General features: G+C 35.2%; 1 protein-coding gene across 5 annotated transcripts in view; it reads right to left on the reverse strand.

Annotated features, from left to right (window-relative positions):
- The window catches only part of RICTOR (RPTOR independent companion of MTOR complex 2), a 121842-nt gene that overhangs the window by 68254 nt on the left and 30062 nt on the right, over window positions 1-23526 (reverse strand). For all 5 annotated transcript variants that reach the window (XM_060092831.1, XM_060092830.1, XM_060092828.1 and 2 more), the window contains exons 3-5: window positions 20858-20955; window positions 5553-5617; window positions 4588-4719 (exon numbers count right to left, since the gene is read on the reverse strand). In XM_060092831.1, the coding sequence (XP_059948814.1) occupies window positions 4588-4719; window positions 5553-5617; window positions 20858-20955 (295 nt within the window). The remainder of the gene's footprint in view (window positions 1-4587; window positions 4720-5552; window positions 5618-20857; window positions 20956-23526) is intronic.

The following is a 23526-nucleotide window of genomic DNA, read 5'->3' on the forward strand; positions in this document are numbered from 1 at the left end:
TTTTAACATACAATGTTCACATCCAATCACATATAACATGAGGTATGCTTTAAAACAAAGGGTCGAGTAACCAAAAACCAAGAAAAGAAAATGATAATAGAAACAGAACACAGGTGATTCACATACTGGAGCTGTCATAAGAGGGCTATAAATAACAATGATTATTATGCTCAAGAAAATAAAGCAGAGACCTAGAATGTTTAAGTAAGAGTAAAATATAAATCACAGAAATACAATAACTGAAATTAAAAATTCAAGAGACTGGGGGCTTCCCTGGTGGCGCAGTGGTTGAGAGTCCGCCTGCCGATGCAGGGGACACGGGTTCATGCCCCGGTCCGGGAAGATCCCACCTGCCACGCAGCGGCTAGGCCCGTGAGCCATGGCTGCTGAGCCTGCGCGTCTGGAGCCTGTGCTCCGCAGCAGGAGAGGCCACAACAGTGAGAGAACGGCGTACCACAAAAAAAAAGAAAAAAAAAATTCAAGAGACTGATTTACTAGCAGGATGGAGGACTATTAAAAAAACAAGTAGGGCTTCCCTGGTGGCGCAGTGGTTGAGAGTCCGCCTGCCGATGCAGAAAACACGGGTTCGTGCCCCGGTCCGGGAAGATCCCACATGCCGCGGAGCGGCTAGGCCCGTGAGCCATGGCCACTGAGCCTGTGTGTCCAGAGCCTGTGCTCCGCAATGGGAGAGGCCACAACAATGAGAGGCCCTCGTACCGCAAAAAAAAAACAAAAAACAAAAAACAGGTAAGTAGAAAGTCACAACATTGAAGCACAAAGATTAACAACAACAAAGACTGAAAATACAGTAAGGGCATTAGAGACATGTGGCACAGTGAACAGATTCAACACTCTATAGCTGGAGTACCAGGGGATAGGAGAGAAAGTAAAAGGAAAAAAAACCTTTAAAGTAGCCAAATGAGAAGAAGAAGCAACAAGAAGAGACAACTTACTGTTCAACAACAAAAAAAACCAAAATCCAGAAGACAATAACTTATTGAAAGCATTGAAAAATAGTAACTGGTCAAAAAATAGCCTTCAAATGGGAAGGGAAATAGAGGATTTATAGACAAATAAAATATGAGAGAATTCAACTCCAGTATACCTACACTATGAGAAAATAGTAAAGGAAATTCAAGAAAGTGACACAAGATAAAAGGGTGGAAATGCAAGAAGGAAGAATATTGGAATGGGTAAATAACATAGATAAATATCACTAGTTCCAATTTAATACAATAACAGGACTATCCTGTGGGGTTACAAATATATGTAGAAATAAGGCAGAGGGGAGCTGATGGTCAAGCTGGAAGAGGTTTCCTGCATTGTTCTGCTTGTAATAAAAATGGTAAACCTTAACATATCGAGGATAAATGTAATCTCTAGGGCAACTGCTAATAGAAGAAAAGGCTTTAAAACCAAGACGTTAATAGAAGAGGAAAAAATTCTTGATTATTCCCAAAGAAACAAAGAAGGAGCAATGCAAGAGCAAAGAATAGACGTGACAAATAGAATACAAACAGCAAGACAGCAAAGTCAAATATATGAGAAAACTAATGGCAAGATGACAAACTCATAAATATAATTACATTAGATAAAGCACATAGACCCTGCATATAAAAAACCACTAGACATAGTCTAATCCAATTAGAAGACAAAGATGGTCAAACTAGATTAAAAAAAAATCTATATGATGTTAACGGGAGAGAAACTTAAATGTAAGAACAACAACAAAAAAAAAGAAAGTGAAAGGACAGAAGAGGATATACTGTGCAAACCCTAAGTAAAAGAAAGTTGGTATAGCTATATTAACATTAGATAACATGAACACTCATAAAAGAAGTATTACTAGGAATAAAGAGAGACCTTTCATAACTATGAAAGGATTAGCCCAATGAGAAGGTTTAACAATTCTAAATATGAATGCAATAACAAAGCTTCAAAATATATAAAGCAAGAACTGACGGGGGACTTCCCTGGTGGCGCAGTAGTTAAGAATCTGCCTGCCAATGCAGGGGACATGGGTTCAAGCTCTAGTCTGGGAAGATCCCACATGCCGCAGAGCAACTAAACCCATGTGCCACAACTACTGAAGCCCTCGTGCCCTAGAGCCCGTGCACTGCAGCTACTTAGCCTACATGCTGCAACTACTGAAGCCCAATGCCTAGAGCCCATGCTCCGCAACAAGAGAAGCTACTGCAATGAGAAGCTCACGCACCGCAATGAAGAGTAGCCCCCACTCGCCGCAACTAGAGAAAGCCCACGTGGAGCAACAAAGACCCAACGCAGCCAAAATAAAAAAAAATTGAGTCCATAATATTAAAACTTCCTAAAAAAGAAAACCCCAGGGCCAGACAGATTTGCCGGTGAACTCTACTAATCATGAAAGGTAAAAAGCAATATCTTACATAAGTTCTTACATAAATTCTTCCAGAGAATTTTAAAGGGGGCAACATTTCCTTAGTTGTTTTATAAACATACTCTTGATACCAAAACCAAAAAGAATATTAGAACAATGGAAAAATATAGGCCAATACCTCTCATAAACATAACTGCAAAAATTTTTCCACAGAATATTAGCAAACCCAATACAGTTATATGTAAAATAAAAAGACATCATTAAAAGGTGGTGGTGTTTACTTCAGGAACGCAAACAAGGAATACAAAGAAATCCACTAAGAGTCTACAGCAAGTATCATAAATAATGGCAAAATACTGAACACTTTCAACTTGAGTTCAGGAGCAAAACATAGTTATCCAATTACCATTTCTAGTCAGTGCAATATTCTAACCAGTGCGATATGGTGAGGAAAAGAAAAATATAAGAATTGGGAAGGAAGAAACAAAAGGGTCATCATTTGCAATTAATGCTAATGTACACAGAAACTCTAAAATAACCTTAAAAACAATTAGAATTAAAAAGTGAATTTAGTCAGATCACCGAGATAAGAATATACAAAAACAAAACATAAAATCCTACAATTATTTTTCTATATATTAGCAGCAAAAACTATGAAAAAGAAAAATTTTAATTACATTAATACTATATCATCTAATAAATGCCTTAGGATAAACCTAACAAATATGTGCAAGACCTCTCTGCATAGAAAACTACAAAATGTTGAGAGAAATTAAAGTTCCAAATAAATAAAGGTTTGGAAGATTCGATATTATTACGATATCAATTCACCCCAAATTAACACAGAGCTTCAATGCAATTACTATTGATATCCCAGAAAGTTTTATGGAAATTAACAAGTTGATTTTCTAAAATTCACATGGAAATACAGAACCCAAAATAGAAGAAAAGCCGGAGGACTTATACTAATATATATCAACACTTACTGTCAAGCTGCAGTCATTTAAAACAGGGAGAAAATGGAGCAAGAATAGACAAATAGACCAAACAAAGAGAATAGGGAAAGCAAAAACAGATCCATACTTATCAGTTACCTGACTTACAACAAAAATGAAACTAATTTAGACATGAAAGGAGAATCTTTTCACTAAATGCCTCTAATATTTATTGGATATTGATAAAAATGAATTGTGACCTGACACCTATTTCAACATATACGGAATAAAACCTTTAGAAGAAAAAATAGGATATTATCGTCCAAAGAGACCAAAAACATTAACTATAAAATAAAAGACTGCTATATTGGATTTTATTAATTAAGAAGAGTAAGAAGACAAGGTAGACTGACTTTGAGAAGATATTCTCAATACGTATACTCGAAAGGAATCATATCCAGAAGACATCAAGAACTCCTATGCAAAAAGATAGACAATCCAATTTATAAATGAGCAAAAGACAAAGAGGATATCCAAATAGTCAGCAAGCAAATGAAAGGGAAACAGAAATTAAAACCACAATGAAACTCACAATGAAAACCACAGCAGAAAAGGGTATAATTAAAAACTGAAAAGAGCAAATGTTGATGAGGATGTGGAGGGATTGGAACTCTCAAACACTTCTGGTAGGAGTGAAATCAGTACAATCACTTTGGAAAACTGTTAGGCAGTAACTACTAAAGTTAAATATACATAAAACTTATCACCCAACAATTCCACTCCTACATATATACCTAAGAGAAATGAGTGCACACGTCCACCAACAGACTTATGCAAGAATGTTCAGGGCAGCTTTATTCAAAATAGCCAAACACTGAAAACAACCAAGAAAAAAACCAACAGAATGGATTAAATAAATTGTGCTTTATTCACAACATAAAATACTACACAGAAATTTTTTTTTAAATCAACATGGATAAATCTCACAGATAACACTGAGGAAAGAAAAGAGTAATGCATACTTCCAATATATGATACTCAAAAATAGGAAAAACTAGTCTAGGATGAAAAAAGTCAGAGTAATGTTTACTACTGACTGGAGACACAAGGGAACTTGATTGGGATGCTGAAAATGTTCCATATCTTATTCAGGATAATACGGTACTTGATTGTATCTACCTGTAAAAATTATCAGGCTTTACACTAAATATCTGTATACTTTATGGTAGGTATGCTAAAACTTAATACACAATTTTAAAAAACATATAAAAACATAGGGAGCTCTAAGAAAATTACCTAGCTATTAAATAGTCCACTTTCAATTTTAGCACCTTCTGCAGAATACTGGAGTCTTGGATGAGATACCGAAGAGCTCGTAGCCCTGCTGCCCGCACTTCTTTTGCTTCATTCAATAAAGCTAACCGCAAGCTATATGAGAACAAACAAACAAAAAATCTTGCTGCATGAGTTTCAAATACACATAAAATTATGGTACCAAATCCTTCTTCAGTTGAAATAAGCAAAGATACTTGTCATTTTACATATATAAAAATCATTCACTGTAAGCCATGGAACTTCACTAATGTTATTTTTTAAATTTTGCCTCCTTGGTATATTCCTACCAATCAAGCAAATGTTAAGAGTTTTCTTCTACCTTCTGTAGTTTATTTTATATAAACAGTGGGAAATTAAATATGCCTTTTTCAATCTGTATCACATATGCCTCTACAGTCTATCCCTCTCTATCTACCTACTTGTTTCACTTCTCCCAAAGAATCATTGGTTTAAACCAATAAATAAAAATACTTTATGACAGTAGGAAGAAACTACTTATACCAATTTTAAACAATGCCAAAACGATGACTATGGAACTGTAACATTACGCCTCTCGTGGGCTTGAGCAAATCAAGTTTGCCATAAGCACACTGTGTCTTAGGTGAGATCTAGAGATAACTGTACAGGTTCTTCTTGCTCTTGGGAATAATATGAGAACTTTTATTCTGCGATTTAACTTAGAAGTTTAGACTGTAGAAGTCCAGGTACTTTTCAACATTAGCTTTGGTTCTTTGTATTTGATAATTACAAAATATCAGTAAGAACAACAGGATGACAGTTTAAAATGTTGGAATTTTTCTAACATTCACACAACTGTTTCTATAAAATCAAAACAAGGTGTTATACTCTATTTTTAGTTTAAAATTACTAAAACTGAAATTACTAAAATCCAGAAGGGATGAGGAAGGCAACTGAACTATACTTACCAAATTATGATATCCTCATAGTTAAAACCCAGTTTTTCTTCATTGTGGCCAATATCACAAAGCAGCTGTCAGAAAAACAAAACAAGTATGCATAAACATAAGCATGTATTTTTGCTTATTTAATACATTACCTTTTTAGACTGGAAAAAAAAAGGTATTTTTCTCTAATAAAATTTTGAAAAATATATGATTCTACTGTCTAAATATGACTTATTTCTATCATCTTATCGTTTATTTGACCTGACAGTTCTAGGTTTCTTGCCTTTTTCTGAATTAACCAGCTGTTTTTTATTATTCTTTTTTTCCCCTCCATACCCTTACCGTTTTAAAAACTATTCCTGGGACTTCCCTGGTGGTCCAATGGTAAAGAATCCGCCTTGCAATGCAGGGGACATGGGTTCGATCCCTGGTCAGGGGACTAAGATCCCACATGCCACGGGGCGACCAACCCTGCGTGCCACAACTACTGAGCTCACGCACCTCAACTAGAGCCCGCATGCTGCAAACTACAGAGCCCATGTGCCACAACCACAGAAGAGAAAACCCACACGCCACAGCTAGAGAGAAGCCTGCGTGCTGCAACAAAAGATCCCGCAGGCCTCAATGAAGATCCCACATGCTGCAACTAAGACCCGACGCAGCCAAAAATAAATTAAATAAATAAATAATAAATTAATCTTTAAAAAACAACTATTCTTTTAGTGGTCACCATAGAGATTATAACACGCATTTTTGACTTATTACAGTCTAACAGAAATTACTACTTTACCATGTTCTCAATAATATGAGACTCCAATACTTCAACTCCATTTACTCCTCTCACCTTTCACTTTTTGTTTTTTCTATCTTTTAAGCCCATAAGACATTATTTTTGTTTTTAGTTAATATTTAGTCAATATAAATTTATATTTACTCTCAAATTCACCACTTCCATTATTCTTCACTCCAGTGGTACCTTTATGGGATGTTCTCTCTTCTGCCTAAAGAATCCTCAGTTCATTGTTGTTGATCTGTTTTATTGGTATCTTCATTTGTTTTATAGCCAAGGTTGCTGGCAATGGATTTTTTTGGTTTTTGTCTGTCCAGAAATGATTTTTTTCCACTTATGTTTTTGGAGGACATTTTGTTGGATTTATGTAAATTGTTAGGTTTGCTCTTTTCTTAAAAAAATTTCAAGATGGCTCCCATTGTTTGTTGAGAAGTCTGATGTGAGTCTTACTGGTGCTCCTTTGAAGGTCTTATCCTTTTTTTCAGATTCCTTTCAAGATTTTTTTTATCTTTTATTTCAGCACTCTTGCTATTCAAGGGTGGTTTTATTTGCATCCCTGCTTAGGGAAAACAGAAATTTCCAAATCTCTAGGTTGATATATTTTATCAGTTTTAGAAAATTCTGTATCTCTTCAAAAGTAGTTTTGCCCAATTCTCTCTCCTCTTTTTCTGGTAATTCAAATGTTCAATCTTTTTGTGTATACCACAAATCTCTAAGTCCTCTTTTCTGTTTTCTCCTTTTTTTTCTGTCCTTCAGCTGGGTGTTTCCTATTTATTTATCTTTTGATAAGTCTAATCTTCTATTATACCTATCTAGTGAATTTTTAATTTTACATACCATGTTTCCATTTAACTTTGTACACATCCAACATCATAATGAAAAATCTTCATTTTTCACCTATTTTCTCCATAGTTTCCTCTATTTTCTTGATATATTAACTACATTTTAAATATTTAAAGTGCTTATCATCTAAATGGATATGAATGATGTAGATAATCTCTGAGTCTGCTTTTATTACCTGTTTTTCCTTTTGCTCTGGTCATGTAGTTCTTTTGGTGGATCCTATAATCTTCGTACATAAAAACTTGCAGAGATTCCTGACTATGTCATCTTTCTCCACAAAGGGTTCATCCTTCTCTTTGTCAGGCCAATAGACAATGGTGAGTCCACATTAGGCTGCTGCCCTGGTAATACTCAGTCTACCCCTGGTTTTTCCCCCAGGTTTCAACTGAAAGCTTGTTGTTCAGGGGACCAATCTCAAGAGGATGACATGTCTCATTTCTGTTTTATAAAAACACTAGAAAGTCCACCTTGATTTTCAAAGATTTTCTGCTTAGGATTTTATATTTCCCATCCCAGGATTCAACAAATACATGTACTGAGGGGAGAATCTCCTTTTACTTGATTTCTCCCATTTGATGGTCTCCATCAAAAGCTCTGTGCTGTTTTTCCCATGTTTCAGCAGTAGTACTCCTGGGACTACAGTCTACATTTTTAGCTTCCTGTCCACATTCCACATTAGCCAGTATCCCCCAGGTAAATGTTCCTGGAGAAGTTAGATCATCTCCACAAGATTCTCTCTTCTCTGAAGTCTTGGTTCCTACCCCACTTACAGCCAGAGTAGTTGCCTGATGCCTTCAAACAGGCTTTCCTTTTTTTTTTTTTTTCATTAAGAATACTGATCTAATACTAGCTATTTGCACCCCACCTGGATGACAACATATCATGGTGATCTAGTCTGTTTTGAAAACTGACTTTTATCTACAAGTTACATAAAGCTTCACAAGTTATTTATTGGGCCTAACTGAAAAGGATTAAAGAGAAAGTTGATCATTTCATTAACATGAAGGATCAGAAGGGTCTTCAAGTGCTATTAATACTCTTCCTCAGTATGAAGTTATGAAGTTAAAAACCAACCAAAGTGACCAGCACATCTGCCTCTGTGAAAAAGCACAATATTGTAGCAAAAAAACTAATGATATAAACTCACTGTTCTATTGGTAGGATCCTTGTAAAACTTCCTGTCCAATTTCTTCTTCAGAGGCAAAAAAAAAAAAAAAAAAAAAAAAAGAAAGATGTTGCAAATAGAACAGGGTAGGGGATAGGAATACAGGAACCCTCAGATACTGTAACATTTTCAAAGCAGGGGAAAAGACTATAAAAATGATAACTTTATGTGGCAGGAAACTGCTGTGTAAATAGGTAAATAAGCAAAACAAGCTAAAAAGCTTTCCTTCACAGGCCTTTATCCAAAATGATTATACTGGTATCCCTATAAATTCCTTAAAATTCTGAAATATGATAAACAAAGAAGGTTTAGAGTGTCAAAGAGTATGAAAAATTTTTTATTTATTGTTTTTATTGTGTTTTGTTATACAATGTTGTAAGTACTTAAATACTGAGAAGGATGAGACTTTTTATACATACGTATATCAATAGAACTAACACACCATGGTAAGCAATTATACTCCAATAAAGATGTTTAAAAAAATAATAATAATAATGTAAGATTTCCTAAGCTTTGGGACAAGACAGGAAAATTTCTAGACCTCTAGAAAACCAATGGCATACCTAAAATTAAAAGTTAAATAACATATTAGTCAAAAATAGTTGGAGGGCTTCCCTGGTGGCGCAGTGGTTGAGAGTCTGCCTGCTGATGCAGGGGACACGGGTTTGTGCCCCGGTCCAGGAAGATCCCACATGCCGTGGAGCGGCTAGGCCCGTGAGCCATGGCCGCTGAGCCTGCGCGTCCAGAGCCTGTGCTCCACAACGGGAGAGGCCACAACAGTGAGAGGCCGGCATACCGCAAAAAAAAAAAAAAAAAAAAAAAAAAAAAAAATATATATATATATATATATATATATATATTTGGAAAAACATAATAGGCAAAAGGTTTAGGCCCTATATTAGTTTGCTAGGGCTACTGTGACAAATAACAGCAAATCTGGTGGCCTGTAACACAAAAATTTATTTTCTCATGATTCTGGATGCTAGAAGTCCAATATCAAAGTGTCTTGACAGTTTCTTTATTCTAAGGGCCTCGCTCCTTAGCCTGTAGATGGCTATCATCTCTCTGTGTCTTCACATGATCTTTCCTCTATGTGTGTCTGTGTCTTTATCTTTTCTTATCAGTACATCAGTCATATTGGATTAGGGACCACCCATATAATTCCATTTTACCTTAATTACCTTTTTAATGGAATTATCTCCAAATAGAGACACATTCTGAGGTACTGGGATAGAGCTTCAACAAACAAACTTGCGGGGAGTGGGCGGAGGATGGAGCACAACTCAGCTCATAACACTCCACCCTCACAGCAAAGTAATATGGGCAGGACCTTATAATGTAAAGGTCTAAACAAACTGCAGAAAGAATTATCAGAAGAGGCAAATAAAATGCACAAAGAATTTACTGAAGAAATAAAACTGATAAATAAACATGACATATTTCCTATTTCCTAAAATCTGAATCAAATACATTGGAAAATGCCATTTAAATAAAGCTTACCAAACTGGCAAGAAACTGTTTTTTAACATGATTAAACCAGATAAGAAAATACACTGTTGATGGAATTATAAACTAAACACATATTGTAAAATAAATTGGAAAAATGCTCCAAAATCAGGACCTGCTTTTGGTGATTTATATTAATAATTTAAAATATAAAGTAGGTTCAAGTGCAAGATCCTTATGACATAATTTACAATAATAAGGAACTAGAAACAAAATGTTCATAAAGGAGGAACCTTATGCAGATGTTAATATTACATAATACTGAAACACAAGGAATAACCTGCATAATGTATTGGTGAGTTAGGGAAAATATTCTAAAAGTTATATATTTTTTAAAAATATACACATTTTTAAAGTACATTTTTAAAGAAGTCTATACATCAACATTTTAACATCAAAAAATGAAAGTACACTAAGGATCTGCTGCATTAAAAAAAAAAAATTCAAAATAAATAAATAAATAAATAATGAAAAAATTGAAGTATCATAGGTGATTTATTTTCCTTTTTGTGCTTTTCTGTATTTTATAAATGTTTACAATGAATATCTATTACTTACCTAATCTGGGAAGGGTTATACATACAGTACAGTATTCATAAATAGTAACAGAAATAGCATTTATTGACTATTAATCTTGTCAACCCTAGAAAGTAAGTAATATTTTGGTAAATAAAGACTACTGAGGCTAGGGATGCTAATATGACTTCCAAACACCACAAAGCTATTAAGTGGTAAAGCCAGAAATCAAACCAAACCAGTCTAAGTCCAGAGCCCAGTGAAATGTGACTGTACTTTAGTATTAAAATTATCTACATGGGAAAAGAAAAAACAAAAACAAAAACAAAAAATGTACATGGGGGAAGGGGGTGGATTTAAAAATAGAATAACTGAACATTACCATCTTATTTCATTTCTCCAGCCTCAAAAATGGTATGAATCAAGAGTCTGGAGAACCATACTCTGACTATAAACACATAAAATGAGTTAAGTGAATTTATTATTTTTTTCCCAGAACAGCTAACTAAAAACACACATACAAATATTGCCCATTTCAAAGGATTAAAACACATACAAAAAGAACCTTATCACTACACTACTAAAAATAATTTAGTATTCATTTGAGATTCCCCAGATATTTCAGATTACTAGCACTGTCACTATATGGTACCATATATTAATGAAAAAGAAAAATAAAAGGACTCCTTAACATGGTGTTATCACTTAGACCTTGGATGTATTCTAATTCATAAACTTAAAAAAAATTCTAAGCTTCATTTTTCTTCATTTTTCTATTATTAACATTATTAACATATAAGATACTGTGCTTTTAAAATGGGAGAAATGTTGCTTTCTTAAAACAACTCCATTTCTAAAAAGGCAGCATTTCCATTCTTCTGCTACAGTTTGTTAATAAAATGAAATGCTTTGAAACGTAGAAGTATAAAAAATCTTAGCCTGTCAAGAGTTAGTTTCTCCCCTAAGTATATACTTGGTTCTCTTTTCCTGCATTTTCTTTTTCACACTTACTAGATACCCTTGCAGAAAACTATAGATTCAGAGAAACATAATTTCAAAATTACTCCCCTTCTCAAACCACAAAATGTATAACTGTTCACTATTTAACATTTTCTAGAATTAGCAGGTTTGTTGAAAAGGTAAAAATTTTTTCAAAGTTATTATTATGATTTCCAAAAAGCACACACAATTTGGAAATTATTTAGAAAGGAGTTTCATTTTCTGCTACCTAATATAAATGTATTTGAACTGCAAGAAATGTTTCTGAGAAAAATGTCCACTCAGTTGGAAACTGAAAAATCACCAGTAACAACTAAAAAACACTTTGCAATGAAACACAGTATATTAGTCAGAATCATCTGCCTATTTTCCAGGGACAGTAAGAGATATTAGGGCTATGCTTTCAATGGTGCCTAAATTGTGCTGTCATATTGTTTACAGAATTATAGAAGAGGGTCTTATTAATCAGTCTTAAATGAAAATATCCATTTGAATTAGAATTATCCCAAGTAGAAACTAAATTTCCTATATGTAAATAATTCACATACATCAGGAATAAGAAATCAGAGAAGGGCTTCCCTGGAGGCGCAGTGGTTCGAGCCCTGGTCTGGGAAGATCCCACATGCCGTGGAGCAACTAGGCCCATGAACCACAACTACTGAGCCTGCACGTCTGGAGCCTATGCTCCGCAACGAGAGGCCCGCGCACCGCGATGAAGAGTGGCCTCCCCTTTGCCGCAACTAGAGAAAGCCCTCACAGCCCAACACAGCCAAAAATAAATAAATAAATAGATTTAATTTTAAAAAATCAGAGAAGACGTTGATAAGATTCTAAATTTTCGATTATCAAAGACACATTACGCTTTCACTTTTAATCACCAGGAGTTCATCTACTGTTAAGTTCCAAAATATTAGGAATAAGAATAAATTATTTTAATAAAAAATTTTTGTAGTGAACTGACTCACTACCTTACTAATCATCTACTGATTTAAATAAACAAACCCTACAAATCAAACACTTTAACTCTTTTTTTTAAACATCTTTATTAGAGTATAATTGCTTTACAATGGTGTGTTAGTTTCTGCTTTATAACAAAGTGAATCAGCTATACATATACATACATCCCCATATCTACTCCCTCTTGCATCTCCCTCCCACCCTCCCTTTCCCACCCCTCTAGGTGGTCAGAGAGCACTGAGCTGATCTCCCTGTGCTATGCGGCTGCTTCCCACTAGCTATCTATTTTACATTTGGTAGTGTATATATGCCCATGCCACCCTCTCACTTCGTCTCAGCTTACCCTTCCCCCTCCCTGTGTCCTCAAGTGCATTCTCTATGTCTGGGTCTTTATTCCTGTCCTGTCCCTAGATTCTTCAGAACCATTTTTTTTTTAACATTTCATATATATGTTATGACTTAGTCTTGGTCAGTTGTATGTTTCTAGTAATTTATCCATTTCTTCTAGGTTATCCAGTTTGTTGGCATACAATGAATTGTTCACAGTACTCTATAATCTTTTTTTAAACATTTTTTTAACATCTTTATTGGAGTATAATTGCTTTACAATGGTGTGTTAGTTTCTACTTTATAACAGAGTGAATCAGTTATACATATACATATATCCCCATATCTCTTCCCTCTTGCGTCTCCCTCCCTCCCATCCTATCCCACCCCTCTAGGTGGGATCAGCACCAAGCTGATCTCTCTGTGCTATGCGGCTGCTTCCCACTAGCTATCTATTTTACATTTGGTAGTGTATATATGTCCACGCCACTCTCTCACTTTGTTCCAACTTACCCTAACCCCTCCCCGTATCCTCAAGTCCATTCTCTAGTAGGTCTCCATCTTTATTCCCGTCTTGCCCCTAGGTTCTTCATGACCATTTCTGTTCATTTGTTTTTTAGATTCCATATGTATGTGTTAACATACGGTATTTGTTTTTCTCTATCTGACTTACTTCACTCTATGACAGACTCTAGGTCCATCCACCTCACTACAAATAACTCAATTTCGTTTCTTTTTATGGCTGAGTAACATTCCATTGTATATATGTGCCACATCTTCTTTATCCATTCACCTGTTGATGGACACTTAGTTTGCTTCCATAACCTGGTTATTGTAAATAGAGCTGCAATGAACATTGTGGTACATGACTCTTTTTGAATTATTGTTTTCTCAGGGTATATGCCCAGTAGTGGGATTGCTGGGTCGTATGGTAGTTCTATTTTTAGTCTTTTAAGGAACCTCCATACTATTCTCCATAGTGGCTGTATCAATTTACATTCCCACCAACAGTGCAAGAAGATTCCCTTTTCTCCACACCCTCTCCAGCATTTATTGTTTGTAGATTCTTTGATGATGGCCATTCTGACCGGTGTGAGATGATATCTCATTGTAGTTTTGATTTGCATTTCTCTAATGAGTAAAGATGTTGAGCATCCTTTCATGTGTTCGTTGGCAATCTGTGTATCTTCTTTGGAGAAATGTCTATTTAGGTCTTCTGCCCATTTTTGGATTGGGTTGTTTGTTTTTTTGATATTGAGCTGAAACCCTTTAACTCTTAACTCTGGGAAAGAGATAGGCAAAAATAACAAGAAGAACGCTGAACTGGTAAATTTAAACAATGGGAATCTCATCCTGCCTCAACTACTGACTGAATTACTAATTAACCTTCAATCATTAGGTAGCAATTTCTTCAATTCTATCTTATAACAATGCCTGCCCTACCACATAGGTTTCTTTTTTTTTTTTTTGCGGTACGCGGGCCTCTCACTGTTGTGGCCTCTCCCATTGCGGAGCACAGTCTCCAGACGCGCAGGCTCAGCAGCCATGGCTCACGGGCCCAGCCGCTCCGCAGCATGTGGGCTCTTCCCAGACCAGGGCACGAACCCATGTCCCCTGCATCGGCAGGCGGACTCTCTACCACTGCACCACCAGGGAAGCCCTACCACATAGGTTTCTTAATATTAAGAATAAATTACTGTTGATGCTTAGAAATCATTAAAGACCTTTCAAAATGTAAGAATTAGCATCCTAACAGTCGCTTAAAATGCTAAATTATTAGACATCACATATTTCACTGGAGTTCAGTCACTCCCCACCCCATGTGTTTTTATGACTATCAGTCACAATACCTAGCTTAATGTCACTAAATAGGACCAGAGTTCATGTAGAAGTTGTAAGAGAGGGCTACCCTCTCCTTTTATGACTGAAAGCTATAAAGATGATGTATCTTAGTCATATGGAAAGTGTTTGAGAATGAAGCTAACCTAAAAGAAAGAGCTGAGAAATGGAGAGACAGAATGCAATTAACATTTTTTCAACCTCTAGGTCATTCTGCCTGAAATTAAGACCTGACATGTGGTCTTCCACATCATGAGAGTAAATAACTTCCTTTTATTGATACTTTAGCTCAGTTGAATTAGGTTTGTTACATTTGTTACTTATAAACCAACTTAAGCATTCAATATCATAAGTCTGCAATTATTTTATGAGCATAACTATTAAATTTAATTTTTTTAATATAAACAAAACAAATACTGTTACATAATATCTTATTTTTAAATGAGGTATGGGGCTTCCCTGGAAGTCCAGTGGTTAAGACTCCACGCTTCCACTGCAGGGAGCACTGGTTCGATACCTGGTTGGGGAACTAAGATCCTGCATGCCACATAGCATGGCCAAAAAATAATATGAATGAATGAATGAATGAGGTAAAGGTTTTGATAACATGTCACTGGTATATTTTGCCTATTAAAATCCATGTGCAACATCAATCTATTTGTTATCATTAATCCACAGAACTTTCTTACAAATACTAAAATAATCAAAGGGGGCTATCAACAATATTATATTCTGACAAAGTTAAAATAGAAGTCTAAACCGTCTCTAGGTAATAAAAATGTCTGAGCTGCTTATTAAAATTATTAACTTTAAAAAATATATAATGATCAGTTAAAACTGGGCAGTTAAATGCTATTCCCATTTTACTTATATGGCTCTGAAGGTTGACTAAAGAATTCTCCTCAATAAGCAACAGAAAGAATAATCCAAACTTCAAAAAATCTTATCACAAATTAGAATTCCACAGCATAGTCTTTTCAGAAGGCAATTATAAGTAGGTTTTAAAATACAAAGTACAAATGCTCTTGGCTAAATAATTACACTTTTAAAATTCTATCCTACACAAGACATTACACAAGTGTTACTAATACATTAATTTAAAATGCAAAAAGGAGGAAAAAACTTCTATTTTCTAATGATGGAATGATTAAATAGATTACGGTATATGTATTATGCATATGTATGTATACCTGGATGCACATACATATACATACATATGGATGGATATGCACACACACATACATCTATCCACACACATATACAGCTACTAAAAAGTAGATCTACATTTATAGAAAAGGAAAGGACTCTATGATATATTGGAAAGTGGAAAAAACACAAACTACAAATCAATAAATCTCAAGATCTCATTGAAAAAAACCTTTATGTATACATATAATAAATGGTAAATAAACTGAGCACTATATTAGACACTTCGTTTTGTTTAGCTTATTTAATTCTCACAACCCACTGAAATACACACACACACACACACAAACGTATTTATAATTATACCGAAGAAGAATAAATACTTTCTAGTGGTTACCTGTGAGGAACGGTATTTCTGTCAGGGTAAGAAGGTGGATGGGAAGGAGATGTGAGAGAGGAATTTCACTTTTTACCATATATTGTAAATTACCATATTAAATTACCATTTAAATTTTTATATTTAACTTATATAATTTTGAAGTTTTTAAAAACAGAACAAAATAAAGATTCCTCTGGAGCTTTTACTATATGAGATTAAATATAGGAAAAGAGAACATTAAAATGTAAAAGAGCTAAAATATTTTCATCTTTAAAAACAGGTCTTTAGATTATGAGCATGTTGTCAGTTTTAAAAATAGAATACTAAGATTATATTCATCAGCAGCCTGTTATACACATTACTTTATCTAGTGAAATGATGTCAGAAGGCAAGCATGGGTGTGTGACATTCACATGGTTCTAGGATCACAACACTAGCACCCTCTCTTTATACCTTAAAAGGAGGTTTAATTCTGTAGATAAAGGCCACCCTCTACAACATTTTAGTCCCATTCATCTACTAAATTAACTTAATCCTAGTTTGTTTTGTTACTTAATAACAAAACAAATGCTAGTACAACAAAAACTCTTATTTAAACTGCAAAATCATCCCAATGTAATACAATACCTTTAATTAAACACTTGATATGTGCCAGGATTTGGGGAAGAGAGGGATACAAGAGTAAAAAATTAAATACTACATATTTCTTGTATTTAATAAACTCAGTTTAACAAGATAGTCACACACAATAAATAATAATGATAAAAGAGCAGATAAAATTTAGTAGACACATATATAACCTATTATAGGAACACAATGAAGGGTGACCAACTAACTCCTGTCTAACCGGTCTCCTGGAATCATAATCCTGTTTCTTATTTTCTTATTCCATAAAGCTATTCTTAGAGATTTCTAAGAATTTACAAATTTTACTCTGTAAGTTAATGAACTTACAGATTTTAAAGGAATACCAGCTCTGTAAATATATATTAACGTAGCTCGCTAACAAAATGGAATTCAAAGACATATTATATTATGATTAAATTCAATAAGCATTTATTTTGTGCTAGGTATTTGGAGAAATTTTATAATAAAACCTACAGACCTTTATTAATCACCTAGGGGATGACTCTGTCCCCTAGGAAACATTCGGCAATGCTTTGAGACATTTTTGCTTGTGACAACTGGTGGAGGTGTGCTACTGCTATCTAGTGGGTAGAGGCCAGGGATGCAGCTAAACACACTACAATGAACAAGACAGCTTCCCCAAACAGGTAATTATCTGGCCCAATATGTCAATGTTGCTCATGTTGAAAAACCCTGTTACAGTAACAGCTTACCAACCTGCAACTCAAGCCATTAAGCAGACTCACCTTTTTAGAGTCAACAAAAATTCCTGAAAAGTGGCAAAAAATGCAAAAGAAAACAAAAAACAAACCCTAGGTTGTAAGGCATTACCTGTTATGGAGTATATATTATGTACCAGGCACTGTACTGACACCTTGCTTCTAATTGCAGCAAAATTATCTCTGAGTAAAGAAATCTGCCCAAGACTGCCTTGTTAGGGTCAGAGCTGGGCTGTAAGATCCCATTTACTTGATCTGAAGTTCATGCTTTCCTCACTGTATCACCAGGCAGCCAAGTAAGTTTTTATCAAGTCTCATGTTCATGGATTTTACTAATTGAACAGCCCCTCACACCCTGACCCAAGGTTTAGTCCCTCATATTGTAGAAAAATTCCAGTAAGTATGTTTATCTGATTTTTAAATCCATAAATAATTTAAAACAGCATATAAGAGGGCTACTACAGCCCTTTTCAGAGAGAATTATGAAAACTGTAAACAAAGGATATGGCAAAACAAAAAACAAACAAGAATATGAAAAGCTCAAAAGCCTAGGGCCTTCATTACAGAGATGCATCATTCTATACTCTACAGTGGTGTGACGGCGGAAGGAAAGGAGAGCAGAAACAGGTAAGGAAGGAGGAATGGGGGAAGCAGATAGGGAAGGGTGAAGAAAGAGGAGATGAAGCAGGGAAGGAGGTAAAAGGAGAGGAGGAGAGTAGAAGAAAGGAGAAATGGGAGAAGAGACTGGGAGAACACAAATCAAGGAGACCAAGTGGAGGGAACAACTTAGTGAAATACTATGGGAAAAATTCAAAAAAACAAAGAAATGGAGGAGGGAAAAAGGGAGAGAGGGCAACTGACCTTAACCCTAGAGAAACTGGGATCTAGATAGAAATAAATGGAGAATAGACAAGGGAAAAAGAAAGGTGTCCAACAGATTCCTAGAAATAGATGTTTAAACTACTCCTATTCCAAAAAGTTCTGTATGTACACTGTCCATTATGGTTAGTAGTTACTAGCCACACACAGGTGGCTGTGAGCATGGAAATATGGCTAGCCTGAATTGAGATGTGCTATAAGCATAACATACACACTTGATTTCAAAAATTTAGCATGAAAAAATATTAAATATCTCATTAATATTTTATACTAATTACGTAAAATGATAATAATGTGGATATACTGGACTAAAGAAAATATATATTAAAAATAATTTCACTTTTACTTTTTTTAGTGTGGCTACTAGAAATTTAAAATTACATATGTGGCTCACATATATGTCTACTGCATAGTGCTGCTGTAGATTTTTAAGACTGCTTTAGTACCCATTCTGGTGCCAAAGTGGAATAACAGAAATCACTGCCATTCTTACATTCATTCCCAACTTTCAGAATCCCAGTTGTCAAGAGATTCGGAACTACATATCTAGATGTCAACCTGGTTGTGACAGGAACCATGAGTTCAAACAGGACAAAAACCTCTACTAATTGTTTTTAACAGTTAAATCTAGGCAAGTGGTAAGACGTATTATTATTAGGGTTGGGTGAAGAATGATAACATAAAACTGGGAAATTTAATAGAGGGAGTGAAACCAGGAGATGCCATTTGCAACTGTGGAACAACTCTAGGTCTTAAAAACTTGGTATTATCTGACTAGCACACTGAAGAAATGTATTTGAAGACTTTCATTACATTGATAAAAATTAAAATATACACAGGGATTTTTTTAAAACATCTTTATTGGAGTATAATTGCTTTACAATGGTGTGTTAGTTTCTGCTTTATAACAGAGTGAATCAGTTATACATATACATGTGTTCCCATATGTCTTCCCTCTTGCGTCTCCCTCCCTCCCAGCCTCCCTATCCCGCCCCTCTAGGTGGTCACAAACCACGGAGCTGATCTTCCTGTGCTAAGCTGCTGCTTCCCACTAGCTAGCTATTTTACGTTTGGTAGTGTATATATGTCCATGCCACTCTCTCACTTTGTCACAGCTTACCCTTCCCCCTCCCCGTATCCTCAAGTCCATTCTCTAGTAGGTCTGCATCACAGGGATATTTTTGAAAACCCCTTCACAAGCACTCATTCAGTGTTTTTGAAAGTTGTTTTTAAAAAAACCACTTTGTCATCCCTCATACAAAATAATTTTCTCATCTGTTATATAAATATAAAATGCCAGAATATTTCAAAGTTTCACTAAGAAAAAATAAATGCATATGTATGTTTCCCTAACTATGAAAAGAAAAAAAAAACTAATCTATTTTGTAAATATTTATCACACGGCACCATATTGAAAAAAACAACTTGGTTACATAGTGACTATATTCTCGTCCCCTTCTACTTCTATGAAATAAAATCAAATCCAAGCCACAGTCTAACTACCAGGTAGCAAAGAATTAAACATTTTGGAAGGATTAAAACAGTGCCGCTCAAACTTTAATGTACACCCAAATTCACCTGAGATAGTCATTAAAATGTAGATTCTCGTTCGGTAGGTCTGGGGTGGGGTCAAAAACTGTACATATCAAACAAGCTCCAAGGTGACACCAATGCTGATGGTCTATGGATCACACTTTGAGTAGTAAGGGGTTAGAACAAACAGTTATTCCTACATTTAAAATGTACAACAGGGAACTATACTCAGTATTTTGTAATAGCCTATAAGGGAAAAGAATCTGAAAAAGAATACATATATATGTGTATGCATATATATGTAATCTGAACCACTATGCTGCACACCTGAAACATGACATTAGAAATCAACTCTACCTCAACAAAAATTTAAAAATAAAAAAATAAAATAAAATGTATAACAGTTTATATTTAGTAAACTAAAAGGGAAAAAAATTTTCCCAAAGAAGGCATTTTGCTCTCTATCTATGGCATCACCTCAAATAACAGGCATTTTAGTGTTTCCAAGAGTTGGCTGTCCAGCATTACCAGGCTCAAAAGCACACCAATTCATCTACCAAACTTGGGAATTCTTGGCTGCTAACAGAGATCAAGTCAATATTTATCTGGAACAAGGGCCCCTACATTTATCTTGAGCTCTAATTGAGATCCAGATAATGGGAATAGAGTATTAGGGAAAGAGAGAGGAAGTTGTAATTCTTCTCTGGAAATTATTACACCTATGAAAAGCAACACACAGGTACTTATGTACAAACATATTTATCCTATAATATCACATAAAAATGAATATAAAAAGGCAAAAGAAATACATCACTCTGTGAATAATAGTGGAGATTGAATTATGGACTTCTCAGTGGTTTTTTTTCTTTATTTGCTTCTGAACCTACCAAATTTTTTACAAGCATATAATGCTTCCCATTATTCAAATATACTTCTAAATTTTAAAACATATGACAAAAATCCATGAGAAGCAGCAGAGGAAAGCACTAATACTGAAGGAATACTCAAGAATTTCTTGTTAATGGTGGTTAAGAAGCATCTAATAAGTACAATAAGGAAAAAAGAATTTAAGATGGTAATATAAAGAATGAAGTTACTTACCTTAGTAAAGTTATTCAGATGGCCTAGCTTTCTCATATTTGATACTCCTTGCAATTTGGCCACATTTTGGAGAATCTCCCTTAAGTTATCAGAAGGTTCTAGAACAGACAAAAGAAATTTAACATAATTTTAAAAGAGCATTTTCTTAACCAAATACACAAACCGTGTAGTATTAAAACTTCACAACTTTGGCTCTTGGTTTCTTTAAAGTCTTACACTCTCTCTCAAATCTAGCTACTTAGGAGACTTCAAAGTCCACGTGGATGACTCACTGAATGACCCTCACATCTCTACTCCACTTATACCTATGGCACAACTCTGTGTATCATCACCTGGAATTATTCAACCACTTATTCTTAAATTTCAACCCCAACCCCAAACACAACTTTCACTTCTGGCCACAATGTACTGACACAATAGTAACAGGCATCAAAAATACTGTCCTATTTGAATCAACCAAAAAACTGAACAAAATATATAAAATGATAGTTCAAGACACTGGACATCAAGAAGTAAAGAAAAATAATCCCTGAGAAATGAGAAATAAACAAGCATGCTCTACAACTGCCCCAGCTTACTGTCTTTAGAGAGTTTCCAGGCCTTGGTGCTGAGAGGAGAAACCCAGACAAACTGTCTGAGCTGAAGAGACAGACCTCAGAGTCCAAGGAGACCAAAGGGTGTTAGAGAAGAGAGCACTGCACAGAGACAGAACACTGGACACCTGCAAAGGGATCCCTTATGTAGTCAATATAGCAATGACTGGCACATGTTTGTGAGGAAATTACCACTCGAAAGAATTAAAGGGATGAGTACCTTGTGTTCACACAGGACAGGGAGCAGTGCTTGTTCCTAATGGCCATATTGAAAACCTTAATAGTGCATGGGGCATTGGTTAGAGTATTCAGAAAAGTCTTGGCTTAGTGGTGGGGAACAATCAGATATAGACTAAACATTTCTTTGATCCCACCTAACAAATCTCCAAAGCAAGACTTGAAAGAATTAAACTGTTTCCAAGTGACTGAAATGTGTCTCAGACCAAAGCTCAAGAAGAATCATAAGAACAGAAAAAATAGGGAACACCTAATGAAGCAAAATTTACAATGATTAGCATCCAAATATCATCAGACATGCAAAGAAGCAAAGTCATACTATGACTCATAGTAAGCAGAAAAATTAATCAACTGAAAATGACCCAAAACTGAACTGTTAGAATCAGCAGAAAAGGACATTAAAACAGTTTTTAAAACTGTAGTCTATATGTTCAAAAACTTAGGGAGAGGCATGAAAAGTGTAAAAAGCACTCAAATTGAATTTCTGGAGATGAAAACTACAATGTCTCAGATGTAAATATACTGGATGGGAATAAAAGCATAACGGCTTTTACAGAAAGTAAGAATTGTGAATTTGAAGACAAAGCAATAAAAACTATCCAAAATGTAACACAAAGGGAACAAAAAATAAATGAAAAGACTATCAGTGAACTATGGAGCTTCAAGCAGCCTAACACAATTACAATATGTGTAACTGGAGTCCTCAAAGGAAAAAATTAGGTGATAGAAGAATTAATTGAAGAAGTAATAGATGAAAACTTCCCAAATTTGATCAAAATAAGCCAATAAATCCAAGAAGCTCAATCAACGCCAAGCACAAGAAACAGGACCAAAACTAGACCAAGGCACATCATAATCAAAGTGCTCAAAACCACTGGTAGAGAAAAGTCTTAAAAGCAACCAGATAAAAAAAGACAAGTTACATACAGAGGAATAAGAAGAATGACAAATTTCTCGTGGAAAACAGGCAAACGAGAAGACAGTGGAGCAACATCTTTAAAATACTGAAAGAGGGACTTCCCTGGTGGTCTAGTGGTTAAGAATCCGCCTTCCAATGCAGGGGACATGGGTTCGATCCCTGGTCCCTGGGCTCCCTGGGGAACTAAGATGCCACAGGGCAACTAAGCCTGCACGCTCTAGAGCCCATGCACCATAACTAGAGAGACCTGTGCACCGCAACTAGATAGAAGACCATGCGCTGCAACGAAGAGCCCACACACCACGACTAGAGAGCCCACGGACTCTAGAGCCCGCACGCCACAACTACAGGGAAGCCTGCATACGATGAAGATCCCACATGCCGCAACTAAGACTCAATGCAGCAGGTATAAATACATAAATTTTTTTTAAGAGGCTCATCTATATAACAGGGCACTATGCAGTGATTAATGACCTTGTGTGAGATTATTTCAAAAAAAAATACTGAAAGAAAAAAAAAAGCTTTTAAAATGTAAAAACCATTCTTAGCTCACTTGTTTTACAAAAACAGGCCAAAGCCAGAAATTGCCCTGCAGTTGTTAGTCTGCCAAACCCTGGAATAGAGTGTCAATACTCCTCAAGCTATTTTCTATTAATATATTCAGCATCCTATTTGCTTTAAACAAAAGCACAATCTAAAGAAGAAAAAAAACCTGTCACATTACTGATATTTTAGTTTAAGAACCATTATGCCTTCCTTTGAGATATTTAGATGTTAACACAGAACTAAGGGGCTATATGTTTTGAATCAGTCTTTTCCTCAGCAAATGAAACTGGTCACATTGTTCCATAAATTTAGCTTGCATCTGCCTACATTCTGCCATTCTGTTATACTCAGTATAAGCCATGACAACCACAAAT

The sequence above is a fragment of the Mesoplodon densirostris genome, chromosome 3 (genome assembly GCF_025265405.1).
Source record: "Mesoplodon densirostris isolate mMesDen1 chromosome 3, mMesDen1 primary haplotype, whole genome shotgun sequence".
Taxonomy (NCBI): Eukaryota; Metazoa; Chordata; class Mammalia; order Artiodactyla; family Ziphiidae; genus Mesoplodon; species Mesoplodon densirostris.